Below are 22,142 nucleotides of genomic sequence, written 5' to 3' on the forward strand. Positions count from 1 at the left end.
GTGGTAAAGACATGTAGATGTGTGTGTGTATGCTCTGGTCTTTCTATGCTTGTGTGGACCACCCCCTGGCAAAACATCTTTTCTGTGGGGACATTATGCCCGGTCCCGGACATGGTCCCCACAATGTGGTAAAGATGTGACGTGTGTGTGTGTGTGTGTGTGCAGGTGTTTGGATTGGTCCGGGGAGCTGTCGTGGCTGTTTATTGCACCTTTCCGTGTGTGTGTGTTGTGCCAATGGGATGTCATAGTTTAGCAGTGCATACCTGAGCTGAAGTCAGTGCACGCACACACACACACACACACACACGCACGCACACAGTGGAATGGGTTTTGTTAGACGTCTTAAAAAGTTCCAAAACACAGCTCATTTGCTGAGTCACTGAGTTGGTATTACCTTTGCACACCACCGAGGGGGTTTTAGTGTGTGTGTGTGTGTGTGTGTGTGTGTGTGTGTGTGTGTGTGTGAACCTGAGAGCAGATATTATGTTTCAGCTTTAATGCGTCAAATGTTGTGTCCTCTCTCTCTCTCTCTCTAATCCAAAGCTCTTCTTTTCTACGTGACTGAGCAGAGTGGGCAGAGTGTCACAGTCAGAGAGAGAGTGGGCACATAAAAAAACACACAACTGAGAACGCACACAAACACAAAGAGAACGACGTGTGTGTGTGTGTGTGTGTGTGTGTGTGTGTGTGTGTGTGTGTGTGTGCTGCTGTAAAACTCTGAGAGTCAAAGTGAATCACAGATATTTTTTACGCTTTCCATCTTTTTTTAAACCTCAACAATCAGGAAACGTCGATATTTCACACAACCAACGTACAGTCCTAGTGATTTATTTCAAAGTGCCACAAGGGGGCGCTGCATCCTTTCTGTCGTTCCAGGACCTCGTGATTTATACTGAAACTTTAACGTGTTTTAAAGTCCATTATTCTAAACGTCGAATTCTAATTTTGTAACAACTTTAAGACATTTTTGTAAAATTATAGCATTTTGTAACATTTTGGAGAATTCAAGAATTTATTTGTTTGTGACATTCCTGACGTTTTTTTTTTGTAAAATTCTAACTTTTTTGCGTTTTTTGAAACATAACATTTTGGATTTTTGGCGACAGAAATCACAGTAGCAACAATTTTCTTGAATTGAATCATTTTTTTGTAACTTTAACACATTTTTGGCAACGTGGTTGTGTAACAATATAACATTTTGTAAATATTTTTGATAATGTGAGTCAGTTTTTGTGATATTCGTCACATATTTTTTTAAACTTTAGACTTTATCACTCTTTTTAGTTCCACAATAAAAATATTCAGTTACTTTTTATCGTTTAAAAATATATTTTTTTGCTTTTGTAACATTATAAAATGCTTGGAATAGTATAAAAATATACCTGTTTCTGTCATATATTAACATTTTATAAATATCTTTGATCATCCAAGTCATTTTGTTTGTAACCATGAGACTTTATAAGACTTATTTTGCTGCATAAGTAATGTTTTGGACTGTGATTGTCATATTATTATTATATAAGTGACTTATCTTCACATTACTTCATCACTTTGTTCCGTAGCTGTTAGAAAATGCGAAGAACTCCTGATGATGAAACTCCTGCTCTTAAGTGTATGAATTAGTCATGAATAGTTTGGGGGTCAGGTCACATGACGACGGACACGCACACACACACACACACCCCACATACACACACACACGCCTGCAGAGTCAGATCCAACATCCAGCTGAACTTTATGTCCACATCGTCCAGATGTTATGAAACAGTGCATTCTCACCATCTGTCCTCACGTCCTCATGTCCTTGTGTCCTCACGTCCTCATGCGTCTCCTCCTTCACACCAAACTGTCAAGTGTTTCACCTGCAGTTAAAGAAGAAGACGTATGATGAGGACAGTGTCCACATGTTTGTGTCCTCACAAACAAACACAGACGACTGTGGTTTTGTCCCTGAAACAAATAAAAACAAGGTTTTAACACTTAATGCTGTGTCCACAAACAAATAACCGACCATTGTTTCCACATGTTTGTGTCCCCGAAACGACTAAAAATAACAACAAATATGCTGCTTTTTGTGGCTTTGTTTGACAATTTGTTCCTTAAATTAAGTCCAAATAGCCAAGTGTTTTAAATGTCCTGCCCGTAAACAAATAAATCACAGTTGTTTTCACACGTTTTGTCCTCAAAACAAATGCAAATATTGTGGTTTTCACATGTTTTGACGCTAAAATCAATTCAAACGAAATGTTTTCACGTGTTTTGTCCCTGAAACAACAGACGTTTTTGATCCGAAACTCATATGATCAGAGTTTTTGCAACTGCGAGAAATAGCTCAAGGCTTATTTTTAAACAATTTGTCAAAAATAAGTCCAAATAGCCAAGTGTTTTAAATGTCCTGCACATAAACGCATAAATCAGCACTGTTTTCACCCCTTTTTACCTCAAATTAAATTCAAATATTGTGGTTTTCACGTTTTGTCCCTGAAACATCTGACGTTTTAGTTCTGAAACAAATAATATCAGGGTTTCTGTAAGTCTGTGAGAAATGTCTCAAGGCTTTTTGACTTTTTTTGTCTCTAAAACGAGCAAAAATATCCCAGTGTTTTATACGTCATGTCCTTAAACAAAGAAATTATCATTGTTTTCACAGTTTGTCCCTGAAAGAACTCGTGTTTTAGCTCCGAAACAAATAATATCAGGGTTTCTGTGAGAAATATCTTTATAATTTATCTTTAAAACAAGTACACATAGCCAAGTGTTTTAAATGTCCTGTCCCTAAATGAACAAATAATCATGGTTTTCACACATTTTGTGCGTAAAACAATAATATCAGGGACATTTCAAGCCTTTTTTGACAATTTGTCATTAAAACAAGTGTCCTGTCCCTAAATAATTATGGTTTTGTCCTCGAAACAAATATAAATACTGTGGTTTTCACACGTTTTGTCCCTGAAACAACTCCAAAGCAATAATATCAGGGACATTTAAAGCCTTTTTGGGACATATTTGTCTGCAAAATAGCCAAATGTGTTAAACGTCCTATCCCTAAACACACATATAATCCTGGTTTTTATCACGTTTTTGTCCCTGAAACTAAAAACAACTTCCTGTACAGTATGTGGTGAAAAGTGCTGCAGCTGCAAACAAATGTCCACAACATCAACACACTTTGGCTCACATCCACACAAAGCTCCTCATCTGACACACACACACACACACACACACACACACACACACACACACACACACACACACACACACACACACACACACACACACACACACACACACACACACACACACACACACACACACACACACACACACACACACACACACACACACACACACACACACACACACACAGTCCATTGAATCCTTTTTAATCCTCACATTTGTGCCAAAGCCACCATATGGACACACACACACACACACACAAACACAAACACAGTAACCCGGGATAACACGCGTGCAAAAGCGGGTCACATACAGTACAGTGCATCATCAAAACAACTTGTGTGTGTGTGTGTGTGTGAGAGACCCATGTGCCCGAGCCACGTGTGTGTGTGTAGGCCCCGCCCACTTCCTGTGGCTGTTAATTGATAAGCCGAGCCTTTTACGTAACGGCCAGCTTCCATCCAAGTGCCAGAATTCCCTCCGGCTGTGCTGCTCCTTACACACACACACACACACACACACACACATACATACAAACATGTACACACACACACACACACATACAGCTCCCCCTCATTTTTCCCATCATTGATGTTAAACCATCAATTCCCATTTGGATGAAGCAGCTCAAGATGAAGGCAATCACAGCTCGTTTGTTCTCGTCACGGCTGAGTGTGTGTTTGTGTGTGTGTGTGTGTGTGTAACCTCCATCTCTGCTCCTCCCATCACAGAAACCAGGTGTGTGTTCTCAGCATCTGTTGCCATGGCGCCGAGGGACAACATCACCACCATCATCATCATCATCATCATCATCTCCCCGAGTGACGAGACGGCGATAAATGAAACACAGAAGTCTTTCATCCACAAAGTAAAATATGTTCATTTAGGAGAAAAAATACACAAGTACACACACACACACCTGTGTGTGGTCATCACTTTTCCCTGAGTTAATCTCAGAGGATTTAAAGTTTGACACGATTATGTTTAAAAACACAAACTAACAGAGATGTCCTTTAAGTTTTCTCTCATAAAAACAGTGAAATAAGTGTGAAAGTGAAGTGAAATAAAGCGTCAAACATCTTCTTCACGTATCGTAGACATAAGTGACTCTCACTTTAAATGAACTTTATGAATGAAATCTGACATTGTGACACTTTTAGTAAAAAACATGGAAACAACATGGAAATTCTCTTTAATTCTCCTTCATATATGAAAGAGATTTTATTTAGATGTTTTTCATCACCACAAACTGTATTTACTCTGAAAATATAAACCTTTTAACCTTTAAAAGAGGAGGTATCGTCTGTATTTAGGATATAAAAAATAAAAAATAAAGAGCTTTATCAAAACAGCAGCAACTAAAAAAGGTAAACAACTTCAATGACGAAGTTGTGTTTTAGTCTGGACGTCAGTTATTAGAACGTTCTAAAAACGAAGCAGGAGGAGAGAGAATCTACTTCCTGTTTACATCGGCACATGTTCAAACCCAAAAATGTAGCATTAGCGTGGCTCTAATCTCTCTCAGAGAAAAAAGAACTGTGTTCAGTTTGTAAAAAATTAACCAAAAAGCTTCTTCATTTGTATATTAAATGATTAAAGGCCACGAGTGTCGTTGTTCTGCTGTGGAAGTGAAGTGTGCGATCACCTGACACCTGACCCCGCCCCCTGACCCCGCCCCCCCCCCTACATTACAGAGTTTGTCGTGCGAACACACCATGGAGCTATCCACCGTTTGTCAGGTCATGTGATCCAGGGCCACGCCTGTGATTGGCTTCTCGGTGAGAGGCAGAGCGGCGGTGGGATGGCGACGGCCTGGTGACGGGAGAACGACGGGGGTGCACAGAACTGTGAAGCGCTGCCGAGACACAAAGTCAAGAAAAAAACATGGTTTTTAGCCACTTTTTTGCAAAAAGCTAACCTGATTAACTCAATGACTCAGTTAGTCTGTGATGTTTTCAGGTTTTTCCTCACAGTTTTATAGCCTTTTATTTAACTGTAAAGTATAGTTTATAAACCGCTCACTCTGCCATTCAAAACCCCATAGAGAAAATCAGTGATAAAAGCTTCTGTGGACACAGCAGCTGCTGCCTCGTGTGGTCAGTTTGTGCCACTTTATTTAAAGCCGAACAAAGGATTTTAATAACAGAAGTCACAAAAGGACACTTTTGATGTGACCGGAGGAGGCAGAAGTGGATCAACTTCTCCTGTGTGCAGGGATGTAAAATTTGCGCATTTTCTCTATGGGGTTTGGTGCAGGAGAGTTAACAGTCGATCAGAAAGAGAGAACAAGGGGAAATCCTTGAGTGAAGTGGATAAAATTGACTTAAAGAGAGCGAGGAGAACCTGTGCCAGGGTTCCCGGGGTGGTGACCAGGGCGTAAACGGCCCAGATGGGAAGCAGAGAGACGGACGAGAGCGTGAGGATCCAGCCCAGCGCCGTGGCCCAGGCCGGAGCGACGAGGTCTTTACCCAGACTGAGAGGAGACCAACACACCAGGGAGAAGACGAACGTGGCCTGTGGGTGATTTCACACATAAACACATAAAAGGAGGAGGAGGAGGAGGAGTTTATTATGTGTAATGTAAACAAAGGTCAGAGGTCACTCACGGTGCACACAGCTGGGGTGAAGTATTTCCAGCACAGCTTGAAGACGGACAGCGGGCTGTAGCCGATCATGTCCCTGATGTTGGCGCTGAAGCGCTCGGCTCCTGCGGTCGAAGCGAGAGCGTCGTTAGCGAGCGTTTTTTTTTAGCAGCGGTCGTTTCTTTATTTATCGTTAAACCACGATAGAAAAACACAAACAGCGGAGGCATCGTATTCTGGAAAAGGAAACTGTACAGAGACGGTTCAGGAGGTTTGGACGAGGCAGAGTGACTGATGAGTCCTTTGTTATGTGACTTAAATCGTGTTTTTTTCCTCATGTTCCTGACGTCAGAACCTCAGATTATCATGATACAGGATAGGTGAGAAGTACACTACTGTTCAAAAGAAATATACTCTATACATTGTTCATGTGGTAAACGACTATTCTAGCTGCAACCGTTTGGTTTTTCATTTTCAAAAAAAAAAACGTACATTTTTAAAAAAAAAAGTATTTTTTTCTAAAAAAAAAGTAAAATTTATCTAAAAAATTTTTTTTCCATAAAAAGTTTTTTTTTACAAAAATAAATATTTTTTTTCCAGAAAAACGTACATTTTTCTAAAAAGTTTTTTTCTAAAAAAAAGTATTTTTTTCCATAAAAAGGTATTTTTTTCTAAAAAAAAGTATTTTTTTCTAAAAAAAAGTATTTTTTTCTAAAAAAAGGACCTTATTTTTCGAAGGAAAAGCAATTCAACAAATATAACACATTTTGAGAAAACATTTAAATTGTGAGAAAAAAAACAATTCTATCTATAAAACTCCAACATTAACCCTAAATTTTTTTGCAGCTTTTTTTAAAATAAAAAAAGTCATTATTTCTAATCTTGTCAATGTTTTGACTATATTTTCTGCCGTCAGAACCTCATGTAACCACAGATTAGAGCACATTATCATTACACAGGATACGTCAGAATACATAGATGTCTGATATGTGGTCATTAAAACTAAGTTTCACCTTAAAGGAGTCAGAGAGGGTAAACCTGTTCACTTAAACCCCCGTCTGCTCCTCTCTTTTGTCCACACACACACACAGTAGCACCTTTCTGTATTGACTTCACATGAAATGGTACAGTCACACTTGAACAAATCATGTTGTTTAAATGTGAAATGGTCTGGTCTGGGGATAGCGGCTCCCTGGGGTCCAGCAGACTTGAGACTAGGAGGCGACGGGGGGCTCAGTGGGCTGATTTAGGACCAGCAGGAGACGGGGGGTCCTGGCCTCGTGCCAGTCTCCTGACAGCAGCCGTGTTAATATACAGTCTACTGACTCCTGGAGGAAGTGAAGTGGACTCAGGGATTACTGTAATTAGTGATCAACAAAAGTCTTCAATTCTCTGACTTTCCTATAAAAACCTGAGCGAGGTTGAGATTTATTTAAGTGTTTTCTAATTTGGCAGAATGATGTGAAACACTGTTCCCAGAATAATGAGCTCCATTCAAAGGAATCAGAGCTCAGGTTTGTTGTAGTTTGGTTATAGAAGGGATTAAACAAGTCTACGATAGATTAAGAATCATTTCACACACTTTCTCCAGGCCTGGACATGAGTTTCTGATCCACTCACTCTCCCACACCAAAGTCTGTGGGGGAAATCAGTGATTTTATATCCGATTAAAACTCAGAATTCTGAATTTCTGACTTTAAAATCCAGAATTCTTACTTTAACTCAGAATGTTGACTTTAAAGTCAGAATTCTTACTTTAAAACTCAGAATTCTGACTTCATCCTCAGAATTCAGACATTTTAAACTCAGAATTCCGGATTTGAACACAGAATTCTGATTTTATTCTCAGAATTCTGACTTTTAACTCAAAATGATGACTTTAAAACTCAGAATTATGACTTTTAACTCAAAATGATGACTTTAAAACTCAGAATTATGACTTAAAACTCAGAATTCTTTACTTTAACTCAGAATTTTGAAATTAAAGTCAGAATTCTGACTTTAAAACTCAGAATTCTGACTTCATTCTCAGAATTCAGACATCAAACTCAGAATTCCGAATTTGAACACAGAATTCTGACTTTATTCTCAGAATTCTGGGCACCTGTAGTTCTGAGAATAAAGTCAGAATTCTGAGAATAAAGTCAGAATTCTGGGACACAGAAGTCATCACAAACTTCAGTTTCCTGTTGGAAAACGCCGTCTCACAGTGAGATAAAGCGGCGAACACATTCTTATGATATTGGAGACGACGGAGCTCTCTGTGCCAACAATGTGTCAGAGCCTCATACGTCCACACTTTACCAAAAAAACAAAACAACCATTAGTTTAGTTTAAGATCAGGCCACGTGAGAGAAAAGCCAACATCAAAACATCAGCGCTGCCAAAGCTAAAGGCAAACATCTGGTTTAATTTTCACATTTAACAAAACTACAAAGACAGACGAGCTCTCATTGAATCATTATCGAACCCGATGGATTTGAAACCTTGTGAATCTTAATCTAAATCTGCAGCAACATCCACGAGGAATAGGCTCGTCAGATTATCGTCTCCACACGCAGAGAAATAAACGCTGGTCGTATTTACCATAGACCCAGCCGATGGCCAAAGACTGGAAGATGGAGAGCAGCAGCAGACTGGCTCCACTGCAGGAGAATTTATCGTAGATCTGGAACACGTACAGACCTCCCTGCACACGAAAAACACACACACACACCATTATTTAATGTCATTAAAACACATCGATAAGAGGCTAAACGCGCGGCCTCACCGGCGTGACCATGACGAGGCCGATCAGGAAGCAGACGACGCAGACGAACAGCAGCAGCAGCTCGCGACGGTGACCTCGTCTGAGCATGTGAGGGTACAGGTCGGTGACCGACGTCATCAGAGCCTCCAGGCTCACGAACTGAGTCACAGAGACCACGGTCTACGTCATTATTATACTGCGCACAACGCACATCAGATCACATGTAAACGTATATATACGAGCGAGCGTCTGACCTGTGTGTCCAGGCCCAGCATGATGATCATGAGGAAGAAGCACACGGACCACAGCTGAGGGAGCGGCATCATGGATACAGCTCTGGGGTAGGCGATGAAGGCCAGGCCAGGACCTGAGACCACACACACACACATGTGGGAAAAACGTATGAAAACAAAGGAAAGAGCAGGAGAAAGCGGTCATATTTAAAGGTGCATTATGTAATAAATGTAAAACAACTGGCTGTAAAAATCCTCCTAATATGTCACAGAGACTCAGGAATAATGTTCATATAACAAACTGAACTCACCAACAACAACAGTACAGACAAAGTATTTGCATTAAAAAAAATATTTTGCAGACTGCAAAAGACCGCCGTCTACCAATCATTGCAGTCAGTAGAGTCTCAGCTGCCGTGCAACTACGGGTTGCCAGTTACGTCAGAAAACCAAACCTAAAAAGACCTCTGTGTTTTGAATTTGAATGCAGTAACCGTTTTTGGCCACATTCCTACACATGGCGCCTTTAATAGAAGTAATTTCCTTTACATACTCTTTGTCAGAACTCTCACCCGACTGAGCCACGCTGCCGATGTCCACGCCCTGCTCCTGCGCCATGAAGCCCAGCACCGAGAAGATGGCGAAACCTGCCAGGAAACTGGTGGCGCTGTTCAGGAGGCACAGCATGAACGAGTCTCTGGACACACACACACAAATATTACTTAATAGTGTGTGTCACCCCTCATTAAAATCCAGGCTAAACCAAGTCCATGATATTGTAAGATTATGTTTGCTGCTTTATCTCAATGTTAGACGAACCATTATTCATACATACATATATACATTTAAGTGTTTTCTAATTTGGCAGAATGATGTGAAACACTGTTACCTGAATAATGAGCTACATTCAAAGGAATCAGAGCTCAGCTTTGTTAAAGTGTGGTTATAGAAGGGATTAAACAAGTCTACGATAGATTAAGAATCATTTCACACACTTTCACCAGGCCTGGACATGAGTTTCTGATCCACTCACTCTCCCACACCAAAGTCTGTGGAGGAAATCAGTGATTTTATATCTGATTAAAACTCAGAATTCTGAATTTCTTACTTTAACTCAGAATGTTGACTTTAACACTCAGCATTTTTACTTTAAAACTCAGAATTCTGACTTCATTCACAGAATTCAGACATTTTAAACTCAGAATTCCGGATTTGAACACAGATTCTGACTTTTAACTCAAAGTTATGACTTTAAAACTCAAAATTATGACTTTAAACTCTGACTTTAAAACTCAGAATTCTGACTTAAAACTCAGAATTCTTACTTTAACTCAGAATTTTGAATTTAAACTCTGATTTAAAACTCAGAATTCTGACTTTTAAACTCAGATAGATTAAGAATCATTTCACACACTTTAACCAGGCCTGGACATGAGTTTCTGATCCACTCACTCTCCCACACCAAAGTCTGTGGAGGAAATCAGTGATTTTATATCTGATTAAAACTCAGAATTCTAAATTTCTGACTTTAAAACTCAGAATTCTTACTTTAACTCAGAATGTTGACTTTAACACTCAGATTTCTGACTTCATTCACAGAATTCAGACATTTTAAACTCAGAATTCCGGATTTGAACACAGAATTCTGACTTTATTCTCAGAATTCTGACTTTTAACTCAAAATTATGACTTTAAAACTCAGAATTCTTACTTTAACTCAGAATTTTGAATTTAAACTCTGACTTAAAACTCAGAATTCTGACTTTAAAACTCAGATAGATTAAGAATCATTTCACACACTTTCTCCAGGCCTGGACATGAGTTTCTGATCCACTCACTCTCCCACACTAAAGTCTGTGGAGGAAATCAGTGACTTTATATCTGATTAAAACTCAGAATTCTGAATGTCTCACTTTAAAACTCAGAATTCTTACTTTAACTCAGAATGTTGACTTTAAAGTCATTCATTCATTCATAAAGTCAGAATTCTTACTTTGAAACTCAGAATTCTGAATTTCTGACTTTAAAATCAGACTTTTAAAACTCAGAAATCTGACTTTAAAACCAGACTAAAGTCAGAATCCTGACTTTAAGAATTTGACTGTATAAGTCAGAATTCTGACTTTATAACTATATCGACCGTAAACTATGAGATACTAAAAATAAGATGTTTTCTGGCTCCAAACTCCAGTTTGTAAACCACTCACTCTCCACACACCAAACCCCCATTCAGAAAAGCAGCGTTTTTAGCTCACGGGGAAACAGGAGCTGCTGATCTTACTGTCGCCTTGTTTGGTTTGTTTGTGTCACTGAGGTCGAACCGAACAAAAGACAACCGACACAGAACTCGCATAAATAACACACATTTAAACTTAAAGATGGAGGCAGCAGTGGCTCGACAGTGGATGGACAGCTTCCGTGTGCTGTGATGTAAAATCAGTGATTTTCTCGATGGGGTTTGGTGTGAGAGAGAGTGAGGGGTTTACAAAGACCAGTAAAGCAAAGTATTCAGACTAAAGTGAGTCTTGATTTGAGTCTCTGGCCTTGTATTAAGGAACTGTGGCCGGTTACTGTAGTGCTTGGCTGTGTGTGTGTGTGTGTGAGTGTGTGTGTGTGTGTCCCGGAGTGTGGGAAACACAGCAGCGAGGGCTTTTCTTTAAGGTGTGGCCGTATCACTGTGTTTTCTCTCTCCATTCCAGCAATTCCTGGTGGAAACCATCTGACCAGTGGGAACTCACAGCGTTACAGTTCAAATGTGCACGGCTCGTCTGAAGTGGAAGCTTTGCCATTGTGTGTGTGTGTGTGTGTGGCTCTGTGTGTGTGTGTGTGTGTGTGTGTAAGAGACTGTGCTTCTCACTTGTAGCAGTTATTGTTGTATTTGTTGTAGCTGCCCAGCGCGGTGAGACTCCCCAAGCAGATTCCATAGGAGAAAAAGACCTGGGTGCCAGCGTCCATCCATACCTTCACACACACACACACACACACACACACACACACACACACACACACACACACACACACACACACACACACACACACACACACACACACACACACACACACACACACACACACACACACACACACACACACACACACACACACACACACACACACACACACACACACACACACACACACACACACACACACACACACACACACGCAGAGAGAGACAGACATTGTTCTAATAATAATAATAATAATGTCCTTAAATGTCCCAGTCTCAGAAGCTCCTTCTCCGAATGTGTTGGACGCTCTCTCGCGGTTGCAAAACAAGCTTTGCAGATTATTTCCGAAAAGCCGAAAGTTCTCCGACCTCATCTGCAACCAATGTCCTGTGATGACGACATCGTGTTCTGCTGAAGAAGAGCTGATGAAAGCTGTGATTAAGAGCTTTATTGCTGTTATTGTTCCACTGAGAAGGAGAAGCTTCTGTTCTTTTTTTGCAGCTCTGATGGCTGTGATTCACCCAGTGGATTACAGGAGATTAAATCCACCTTTTTAATGCAACAGGTGGATCCATTTTTGGCTCAGGAAGAACTAGGCTTTAAGTGAACTGAGCAGCTAACAGTAGACATGTTGTTCCTGATCTGGACAAGAGAATAAATGAGGATTATTTGAGAGAAATCATTCTGTCGGACGAGGGAAAACACAAAAGTTCACGTCTTTTTTTGCATAACGTATTGATCCTCGTGAATAAATCAATCAAAGTTCCACAACATAAACACTGCGTTTCATCGCCGCTCGACCCCACACTCTGAACTCTGCAGCTCTCTGCGTTTAATTTGAAAATCTCGTTTTTTTTTATGAAATAATAGAAACAACAGACATTCCTGAGGATATTCAATAACACTCGAGTCAAAATCAAAACTGACGTCGCGTATTAAAGATAATGTGGAACTCATGCACTGGGTTTAATTCTGAACCTCGTGAATATTGTGTGTGTGTGTGTGTGTGTGTGTGTGTACCTGTGGGTCTGCCAGCCGGGTGTGGTTGGGTTTGAGGTAGTAGACGATTCCCTGCGTGGCTCCGGGCAGCGTGGCACCGCGCACCAGCAGCACAAACAGCATGACGTACGGGAAGGTGGCCGTCAGGTAAACCACCTGTGAGCGTACACAGATGTGGTCAGGACAGAGGAAACAGAGAGGGAGGAAGGAAGGGAGGAAGGAAGGGAGGAAGTCTGCGTCTTAAAAAGGGAAAACTTGCTAAATCAGGGTTCAGACATCAAAATCAAGCACTTTCAAGGTTCTATATTTTCCAGCTTAACCCAGTGAAGCCGGGAAAGCGGATACGTCAATTTCTTGACTTGACTTTCTGGACTTTGACAGCGAAGAGATTTCTGAAGGGCATCGATTTCGAGGAGTTTCTCAGCTGAACCAGTCGACCGGGATTTATGGTTAAAAGACATAATTATGTTTGTAGACGACGAGGTCGGCGATAACGACGGTGAGTTTGAAGGTTGTGAAAGTGACGGAAGATGAAGAATTACCGCCGTAATTCGTGTTCTTCACAGTCCATCAGGACTAAGTCAAGGCACTGACACAAGTTGATATTACTTTACTTAAAGTGCTATTCGTCGATGCAGAGCCTTCTGTGTTGACTGAGACGGCAAGAGCTGCGATTGGTCCTCAGGACAGGCCGAGATAACGCTGCTCTCTGCCGGCTCACAGTGCGCACCGAGCGTCCACAGAGGGGGAGCTGATCACCGCCGACGACGTCGCTGCCAAACTTTAAATACGCCGTATCTTACAAACCAAATGTTTAGACTCTAAATGGCCAATTTCTCGCCTCAAATTTATTACACAGAAAAGTGAGAAAGCCTTTTTCCAGGCTTTAATGGGTTAAAAGAGCTCTTACTGTGCTATAAACGACCAAAATGAGTGCGTCTTCCAAGTCAGCAGGAGGACTTGAGCTCACCTTCCCCGTGGACTTGACTCCCTTCCAGACACAGAAGTAACAGACGAGCCAGATGACGGCCAGACACAGAGCCAGCTTCCAGCTGACTGGACCCAGCTCGTCTAAGTTAGGGGACAGACGGAGAACCTCACGCCTAAAACACACACACATGTACGAGGTAGAGTCACTTCACCAGCTAGAGTTTGCCTCACTCTCTAACACCAAAGTCCGTAGAGAAAACCGGTGATTTTACCACACAGCACAGAGCAGCGCTTGATCCACTGCAGCCTCATTAAAAAGTGTTGTTTTATGACTTTGGTGTTTGACACGGTTTTATTCAGATGGACCTCAGTGACATAAAGTCACCTAATGAGGCAGCAAATACAGCAGCAGCTTCTGTGTCGCTGTGAGCTAAAAACACACATTTTCTCTCTGGACTTTGGTGCAGGAGGGAGATAAAGCAAGGAAACTTAGGGTGAATTCCAATTCCTTGCTTAACCCATATTTGGAATTGGCCCATATTCTAAAGATGTCATAGGTGGATTTTCTGAGGTAGAATATGATTGTCTTGGTCGTACTCATTCAGTAAAACCACAACACTCACTCCCAGAACTCTATGACAGGAGACGAGGCGTTCTCCGGCAGGCTGCTCACGTTGGCCGTGTGGTTGTGGTGATGGAAGAGGACACACGACTCTGCCGCAACATATATATAAAAAAAACCCTTTAAGTTTGACACAGCAGCTTCAAATGACACGGACACGGACATGGTCGGGTGACTTTACTGACCGGTGTTCCACGTGTTGTTACAGTGGGACCAGGGCAGCTCGGCCTGGAAGCTGTAGGACAGATAAAAGAGGGCCCAGGCCAGGATGACGATGTAGTAGACGCAGCCGTGCAGGATGATCACCTGACTGGCGTAACCGAGCCCTGCAGACACAGACACAAACACAAACACAGAGAAATGATCTTCAGTCTCTGCAGCGTCATGTGAAAGAATCCATTGAGTGTGAAGCGTGGACGTCCAGCCCACGTCTACTGTATCTTCATTAAAGAGATGAATGATGGTTCTTGTGAGGCTGTGAGTGGGTGACAGAGCGGAGGACGTCTGCACTAATGAACCTCAGGCTTTCATCTCGTATTAGATCTGAGAAACCAGTCAGAAAAATGACTGCAGAAGTCTTTGTTTGTTTGTTTTGTCTTGTTTTGTCCTGAAACCAAAATTATTCAGTTTTAATGATTTCTTTGTTATGTGGAGCAAAGAAACAAAGGAAATAGTCACATTTAAGAAGCTAACACAATCAGAAATCTTGTTTTAATCATGAAAAAAGCTTCAAAACAGTTGACTATTCATTTCGTAATCGATTAATCGATGTTTAAAATTAAAAAGAGATAAAACGAGTGTAATTCTAACACCTACTCCCTTTTTGTCTTCACCACAGTGCTCTGTAAGCATGGTCTCACTGTGCACCGTGTTCTGCACAAGATAAGTTCGCGATGAATAATAGAAACTATTGTGTCCGACTTTGTGACAGCAAATCATTTCAACAACAGAACACAACACAACACAGAGGTCATGTCAGGTGAGCGTACCTCCAAACAGTGGACAGATGCTCCTCCAGGCGCTGACGCCTCCCAGACTGAGGTACTGACCCAGAGAGGTCTCCAGCAGGAACAGAGGGATGCCGCACAGCACCAGGAACAGCAGGTAAGGCACGAAGAACACACCTGTGCGCACACACACACACACACACACACACACACACACACACACACACACACACACACACACACACACACACACACACACACACACACACACACACACACACACACACACACACACACACACACACACACACACACACACACACACACACACACACACACACACACACACACACACACACACACACACACACACACACACACACACACACAAAATCATCAAATGTCTAAAAACAACAAAGGCTCCAGCACAGAAACACAGAGTGAGTCACTTTTTTAAAACAAAGCAACAGAAGCCTCAGAGCTGCTGTGACGACTGCAGTTCCCCAGGTCTTTACTGAGTTCAGTGTTTGGGAAAACATATTTTTGTAAGCACATATGAAGTGAGAAAAGTAAAAAAGTCATGCCTTTACCTCCACCGTTCTTGTAGCAGAGGTAAGGGAACCTCCAGACGTTGCCCAGCCCGATGATCTGCCCGGCCACGGCCAGGAGGAACTCGGCTTTACTCGCCCACTGGCCCCTGGCGTGCAGCGCGGCACGTTTCGGGGCCTCTTTGCAGTTGGGGAGGCTCCCGTTGTGGAGCTTGGTCAGCAGCGGGTCGCCGTGCTGGGGTCGCAGTTGGTCGTCGGCCATCGCGGGTTCGGGCAGCATCAAGACACGCACACCCCTGACGGGACAAACCAAACGTGACATGACATGGTTAAGAAGAAATTTATTAAGAGGGAGAAACTACACACAAGTTCGACTCACATCCTCGCAGCCAGGTTTGAATCAGCAGAAAAGAGAGAGTGTATATTCTGACGGTTGGTCTGACCGACTCATTTGCTTATCTGTGTATCTCAAGGACACGTGTGTGTGTGTGTGTGTGTGTGTGTCCTTTATCTCTGCTGTGCAGCTCTTTCAAGGCTGTCTGACAAATATTGAGGCTAAAAGTGAGAAAAAATACACATAACAAAACCACCAGCTCCAGAAAATCACCCTTCTTTGTTGATATTGCTGAATATTTACATTTTTTAAATCAAATAACCTAATGGCTGCTGTGATAGTTCAAAAATAATGAACAACGCAGCCAAAAATCAGTCGATATAGATGCTTATCACGACTAATGACTGTTTTACTCTTGATTAAAAGTTGAAGAAAACACAAAAATTTATTTTTTCCACGTGTTTTTATGAGCAGTTGTTTGTGCAACGTTACATGAAATTATATGGGAGGGATTATATCACGATATTTATTTATATTGGATAATTTATCATCCCACATTGTTTGGATATTATATCGCGTTAAAACGCTTTTTTTTAAACAGACTTTAGTGCAATTACGGGTTAATTAGTGAGGCATAAATTAGCCCAAAAAGCAGAGAAAATACTAAAAGTACTATGACACTTGATACTGTCATCATTTGATCGTTTCGTGGATGAAACACGTGCGGTTTCACAAGAGAAACAGTTACCGTGGAAGCGACCATGACATCGGTCACGACGACAACAACTCCAATGAAACACCGGTCATGTTCTTCACAACACGCGGTTGTAAAAGCACAACGGAGGCGAACGAGCTGACGCGACAGCCTACCTCCGCGTGTTCTGCCGTTTACTTTACTCCACACAGCCAGCGGGCATCCCTGCGGCCGGCTGGACGAATGGTTTGCTCCGGTGAAGCAGCTACGGGCCGCCGGGCAACATCCGTCACGTGATCAGAGGCTCGACGGGGATTCGGCCAGATTTACACTTTAATTCATTCAATTAACACTATTATGACAATTATTAATACAATTATTATTATTGTTGTTGAGATATTACCGTTAAAAAACACGTTTGTTTTATTGTGAAAACTGGAGTGTTGAGGGCTCGGGCACCGCGTTGCATTCTGGGACGTCATGTTGATGACCTCACGAATGTAAACAAACAGCAAGGGCCACATGAAAAAAAACAAAGTATGCTGTAAAGAACTATACTTTATTTATGAATATAAATATAATAAACGCATGATGCGTTTCCATGACGACTGACCGGAAAAAGACACGCGTGACGCCATGTTTACGTGCCGCGACACCGGAGTCCAGGCACCGTTTAGCAGTTAGCTCCGTTAGCTCCTTTTTAGCGCCGTTAGCGCGCCTACAGTGGAACTGGAGCGGTCTGTTTATTAAAAAAAAGGAAAAGAGCAGCGCTACAAATAATAATACATGTGAACTGCGTATGTGTGCGTCTGTTTGTACAGTTTAGCGTTACTTTAGAGACTCATTTTAACAATCGGGAGTCACGTAAACATGACGTCACGCACGTCTTTTTACGGTCAGTCGTCATCTAAACGCGTCATAACAGCACTAATATATATACATATATATACATACATATATACATATACATACACATACACACATATATATATATATATATATTCCTTCCATCACATATGCTGACATATGGGACTCTGTGGCGTGAAACAGCCGCAACCTCTGACATTTAACAGCCAGAGTAATTACAACCACATAAAAGAAAGACTCCTGCAAAGACTCCATTCAGAAAATTGCATTCCACTGCTCACACATCACAGGGTTTATTAGTGGCTGCATGAGTCACACGTATAATGTATTTATGTGTACCCGTGTGTCAGCCTGGACCATTATGAAGTCTCTGCAAGCTTCAAACTGATAGTTTTGAATGTGTTTGCTGCTTTATTTTGTTATTAAATAGCTCCTTTTTGCACAAATTCACTCTCCGGTGCCAAAGTCCATGGGGGGGCCATTTAATAACTTTAAAAATACAAAAAAAACTGTTAATTTGTATTGTACATTTGATTGAATCATTATAATGACTTAAAAATCCATCAGAGTGAATCTAACCTTGTTGGTACAATCATAAAATATGAATAACTCCACCCTCTCTCATTAGAGAAGGCAAAAAAAATCCCAAAAGTCAAAGGTCAAGAGTCAGGAAGTGGTTAAATCATATACAATGTACTACTACACGTGCACACACACACACACACACAGGGCGCATATCTTCCCTCAAACTGCTTCCCAGGGGCCGAATAAAAGCCTCTGCATGACGGTTCCTTCAATACAGTCCTCATTGTTCTGTGTGGACAAACCTGCAGCCGATGTAAACGCGGCGGTGTAACGGCGTGTAACTCAGACCAGGCGTGGCGTGGTGGAGGAGGTGGAGGTGGGACACAGTTTCTTTAAAAACGTTTTACAGCTGCTTTTATTGGTGTCTGGCGTTCAGGGGCAGTGGGTCACTGATATACAGTGGGAGGCTTTGTCTAAGTCCGTCTCTACCAAAGATTTGAGTTGTTATATGCAAAAATAAAAACCAAGCTAGTGAAGCACTCACACCGCCACACCAAATCCCATAGAGAAAATCAGCGTTTTTAGCTCGGTGGGAGACAGGAGTTGCTGCTCTACTGCGGAGTCTTTCAGGAAGTTTGTTGCACTGAGATAAATCCTAAGAAAGGATTTTAAACACATATCACACAATAACACAATTTTACCCTTCTAATTAAAGGCCACATTATACTTCTCCAACTGCGTAACCACGGAAACCCCTCGAGCCGTCAGTAGGGGTCGCCACACAAGGTTGTTGTGCTTTTGGCTACAGTGAGCAATGGCGTCCGAGAGAGAAAGACTGTTGTTGTTGTTGCAGCTGAATAACATTGAAACAGTGGCCGTTTCTCACTTTTTTGTGTCACAGAACGCAGTTTTTAAAATAATTTGGGGCGAGAAATTAGCCATTTAGAGTCTAAACATGTGCTGTGTGTATTAAAATATGACGTATTTATAGTTTGGCAGCTACGTTGTCGGCGGTGATCAGCTCCGCCTCTGCAGACGCTCGGTGCGCACCGTGAGCCGGCACAGAGCAGTAACCTATGTAGAGCACTTAACGCAGGAGTATAAATTAGGCTTTAAGCCCAATTGTCAAGGGACAACGGAGACGACAAGGGCTGTGATTGGTCCTCAGGACAGGCCGAGCTAAGCTGCTCTGTGCCGGCTCACAGTGCCGCACCGAGTGTCCACAGAGGCGGAGCTGATCACCGCCGACAACGTCGCTGCCAAACTATAAATACGTCATATCTTAATACACACAGCACATGTTTAGACTCTAAATGGCCAATTTATCGCCTGAAATTATCTTAAAACTGTGTTTCGTGACACAGAAAAGTGAGAAACGGCCACCGTTTCAACAACAACAACAACAACAACAACAGTCGTTCTCTCTCGGACGCCATTGCTCACTGTAGCCAAAAGCACAACAACCTTGCGCAGCGACCCCTACTGATTGGGTGGGTAATTGCAACGCGTATCGGTCCACGACGCAGAAGTATGAAGGCTCCAGGGGTCTCTGTGGTTACGCAGTGGGAGAATATGTATAATGTGGCCTTAAGGCTGCAGTGGGTAAAGAACTGTGAGCTATGGTGTAGAATCACAGATTTTCTCTGTGGGAAAAAATAAGGCAGCTAACACATTCTTATGATATTGCAGACTTAAGCCTTTTGTTTTGCGGCTAAAATATGTGTCCATGTGGATTCGGAGTCATTACAAAAACGGCCGCGTCTCTCGCGTGCTCGTCGACATCTAAAAACACAAACTATCATTTTTTATCTTTTTGCTCATTTTAATGTAAAAGCCTAACCCGGGGGAAGAAAAGGTGAGCGTTATCGCTCTGCTATGAATTGTTAGTGCGCTGCAGTCCAGACCCGTTAATCTGCAGCCTTGAAGTGGTCTCCTCGCCTCGTTTGAACCCTGCTGTGGTCACCGTCGAGCTTTTAACTCCTTCCCTCCTCCCTATACTCTGCTTCCCATGCCCTAAATAGGTAAACATTCCTGCGGCTTTTGCCCCCTTCCTCTCCCAAACCTGTGTGAGAAACATACCTTGTAAAAAAAAAAAAAAAAAAAAGAGGAGTCGTTTAACGCCGTAACCTCTGACTTTATGTCCACACTGTACACGGCTCCCCCGAGGCTTGCGGTAGGCCAGATATTTGGTGTTGATAATCTTTCCTGACGATTTTATGGGAATGTTTTCAGGGGCAATTCCCCACACGCGAGGCCTTTAACCACAGCGGGAAGTCTCACGAGGTGTTAGCGCTGCTTTTTTTGGGGGGAGTTTGTGGAAATGTGAGGTCATTTGTCCAAATCTGTCCACTTTGTGTCACTTTGTGATGTTTTTCTTTCCCAGTGCCATTTCCTTATCGCAGTCCTCGGTGAAGGACGCAGCCTCCAAACATCTCACGTTATGAGATTCATGAGGTTCAATTACGTTAAATTATGACGTTTTTCTGCGTTTTCTGTGTTTAAAGGGTTAGTTCAGGCTTTCGTCAACTTCACCATCAAGATACTGAGGCTTTTGATTGATTTAAAGGCTGCACAATTGTCAAAAAATGTTCAATATTCAGAGTTCTTCGACTCGTTATTCCATTCGATTCTAGGGTCTGTAGGGGCCCTAAGCAAAAATTCCCAGGGGGCCCTTCCTTCCAACCAGTTCATCACCAACGGAAAATGTATGAGTTCATAAAAATTTTTTTTTCAAAATGAATGAAATAACGAAAAACTTTGTAATTAAAAAGTATGCTACTGCAAATAGCTTTTAAAAAACTATATAAACTTAGTAAAAAATATACATTACACTGTAAAGAACCCACATTATAAAACAATATAAATATATAGAACAATAAAATACTGTAAATAACTGAAAAAAACATATATAAACTGAGTAAAAAACATATGCATTACACTGTAAATAATCCTCTTCATTTTCCCACTTGCAGAATGATAACTTCACACAGGTTAAAGTGAGGTGGGGCCCCTTTAGGGAGGTTTCCTACTGAGATGTCATTGCAAATCGTCCCATTGTTGTTTAAGGGGGACGGGGAGGCGGCCCCGAGTGTCGGGGGGGCCCCCTATTGGCTCGGGGCCCCAAGCAGTAGCCTGCCTTGCCTGTTCACAAGCTGCGCCTCTGCTTATCAGCTGATGTTACGGATGATAAGATGATACGGCACGTCGTGACAGTTCTGAGGAAGGCGGAAGATACTCGCCTAAACTTAGTGAACAAAAGGTAAAGGAAAACTTATTATTGTCTAAAGACAAATGCGTGAAAGTTGTTCAGACAGGAACATTTGGAAATATCCACCCTGCTCTGGTATGTGGGGACTGTTTGATAAGGTACAGGATAAAACTGAGGACACTGGAGTCGTGTCCTCACACGAGGTGGAGTGTGACGCCTGATTAAGAAAGTTATTTCCATCAATGAGTTCGTATTTGGAGAAGAAATTAAAAAGCCTGAAGGATTCTTGACCTCACTTAAACCCGACCGCTGCAGCCAGACACAGCTGATTGTTGGCAGTGGATGTCGTCCGTGATTCGATCATCTGTTTCCTTGCACACATTCAGCAAAAACAGTGGAATAAGTGGGAACATTAGGCCTGACTTTTTTTTTTCCTCCTCCAGATATGACGGAGTGCAGGCCAGGACACTGAATCACCAGCACCGGTGATGAACGCTGGTTTACAAAAGATAACAATCTTTGACACTTTGTGTCTAATGAAGTGGACATGTTTCCACAACAGGGACAGGACTCAGCCCTCTGAGAGACGGCCAGCCTCCTGAATGGCATCGATTTAGTCGAGAAACTCATGCCACATGCACGATGAGCAGCATCTGCCTCTGCAAAAGCAGATCTGCAACAGAACCCACAAGTGGAAAAGCTTACTGATGACCACTTTGAGGAGGCGTGGCCAACAGATATAGATGAAAATGTCTCTATACGCAAGTTAGATCGAC

The 22,142-nt window shown here is 42.1% G+C and overlaps 1 protein-coding gene across 1 annotated transcript in view; it reads right to left on the reverse strand.

Annotated features, from left to right (window-relative positions):
• Window positions 1–4,912: 4,912 nt before the first annotated feature.
• Window positions 4,913–22,142, reverse strand: part of LOC310943180 (sodium- and chloride-dependent GABA transporter 2-like) — a gene marked incomplete at both ends in the record, with an annotated part of 66,379 nt that continues 49,149 nt past the window's right edge. Inside the window, 14 exons of the mRNA XM_083908706.1 lie at window positions 4,913–5,032; window positions 5,521–5,691; window positions 5,784–5,884; window positions 8,346–8,448; window positions 8,530–8,667; window positions 8,763–8,875; window positions 9,314–9,438; window positions 11,599–11,702; window positions 12,713–12,847; window positions 13,662–13,794; window positions 14,245–14,335; window positions 14,429–14,569; window positions 15,233–15,367; window positions 15,781–16,034. Coding sequence (XP_083764832.1) covers window positions 4,913–5,032; window positions 5,521–5,691; window positions 5,784–5,884; window positions 8,346–8,448; window positions 8,530–8,667; window positions 8,763–8,875; window positions 9,314–9,438; window positions 11,599–11,702; window positions 12,713–12,847; window positions 13,662–13,794; window positions 14,245–14,335; window positions 14,429–14,569; window positions 15,233–15,367; window positions 15,781–16,034 — 1,864 coding nt within the window. The remainder of the gene's footprint in view (window positions 5,033–5,520; window positions 5,692–5,783; window positions 5,885–8,345; window positions 8,449–8,529; window positions 8,668–8,762; window positions 8,876–9,313; window positions 9,439–11,598; window positions 11,703–12,712; window positions 12,848–13,661; window positions 13,795–14,244; window positions 14,336–14,428; window positions 14,570–15,232; window positions 15,368–15,780; window positions 16,035–22,142) is intronic.

The sequence above is a fragment of the Microchirus variegatus genome (genome assembly GCF_963457635.1).
Source record: "Microchirus variegatus genome assembly, chromosome: 22".
Taxonomy (NCBI): domain Eukaryota; kingdom Metazoa; phylum Chordata; class Actinopteri; order Pleuronectiformes; family Soleidae; genus Microchirus; species Microchirus variegatus.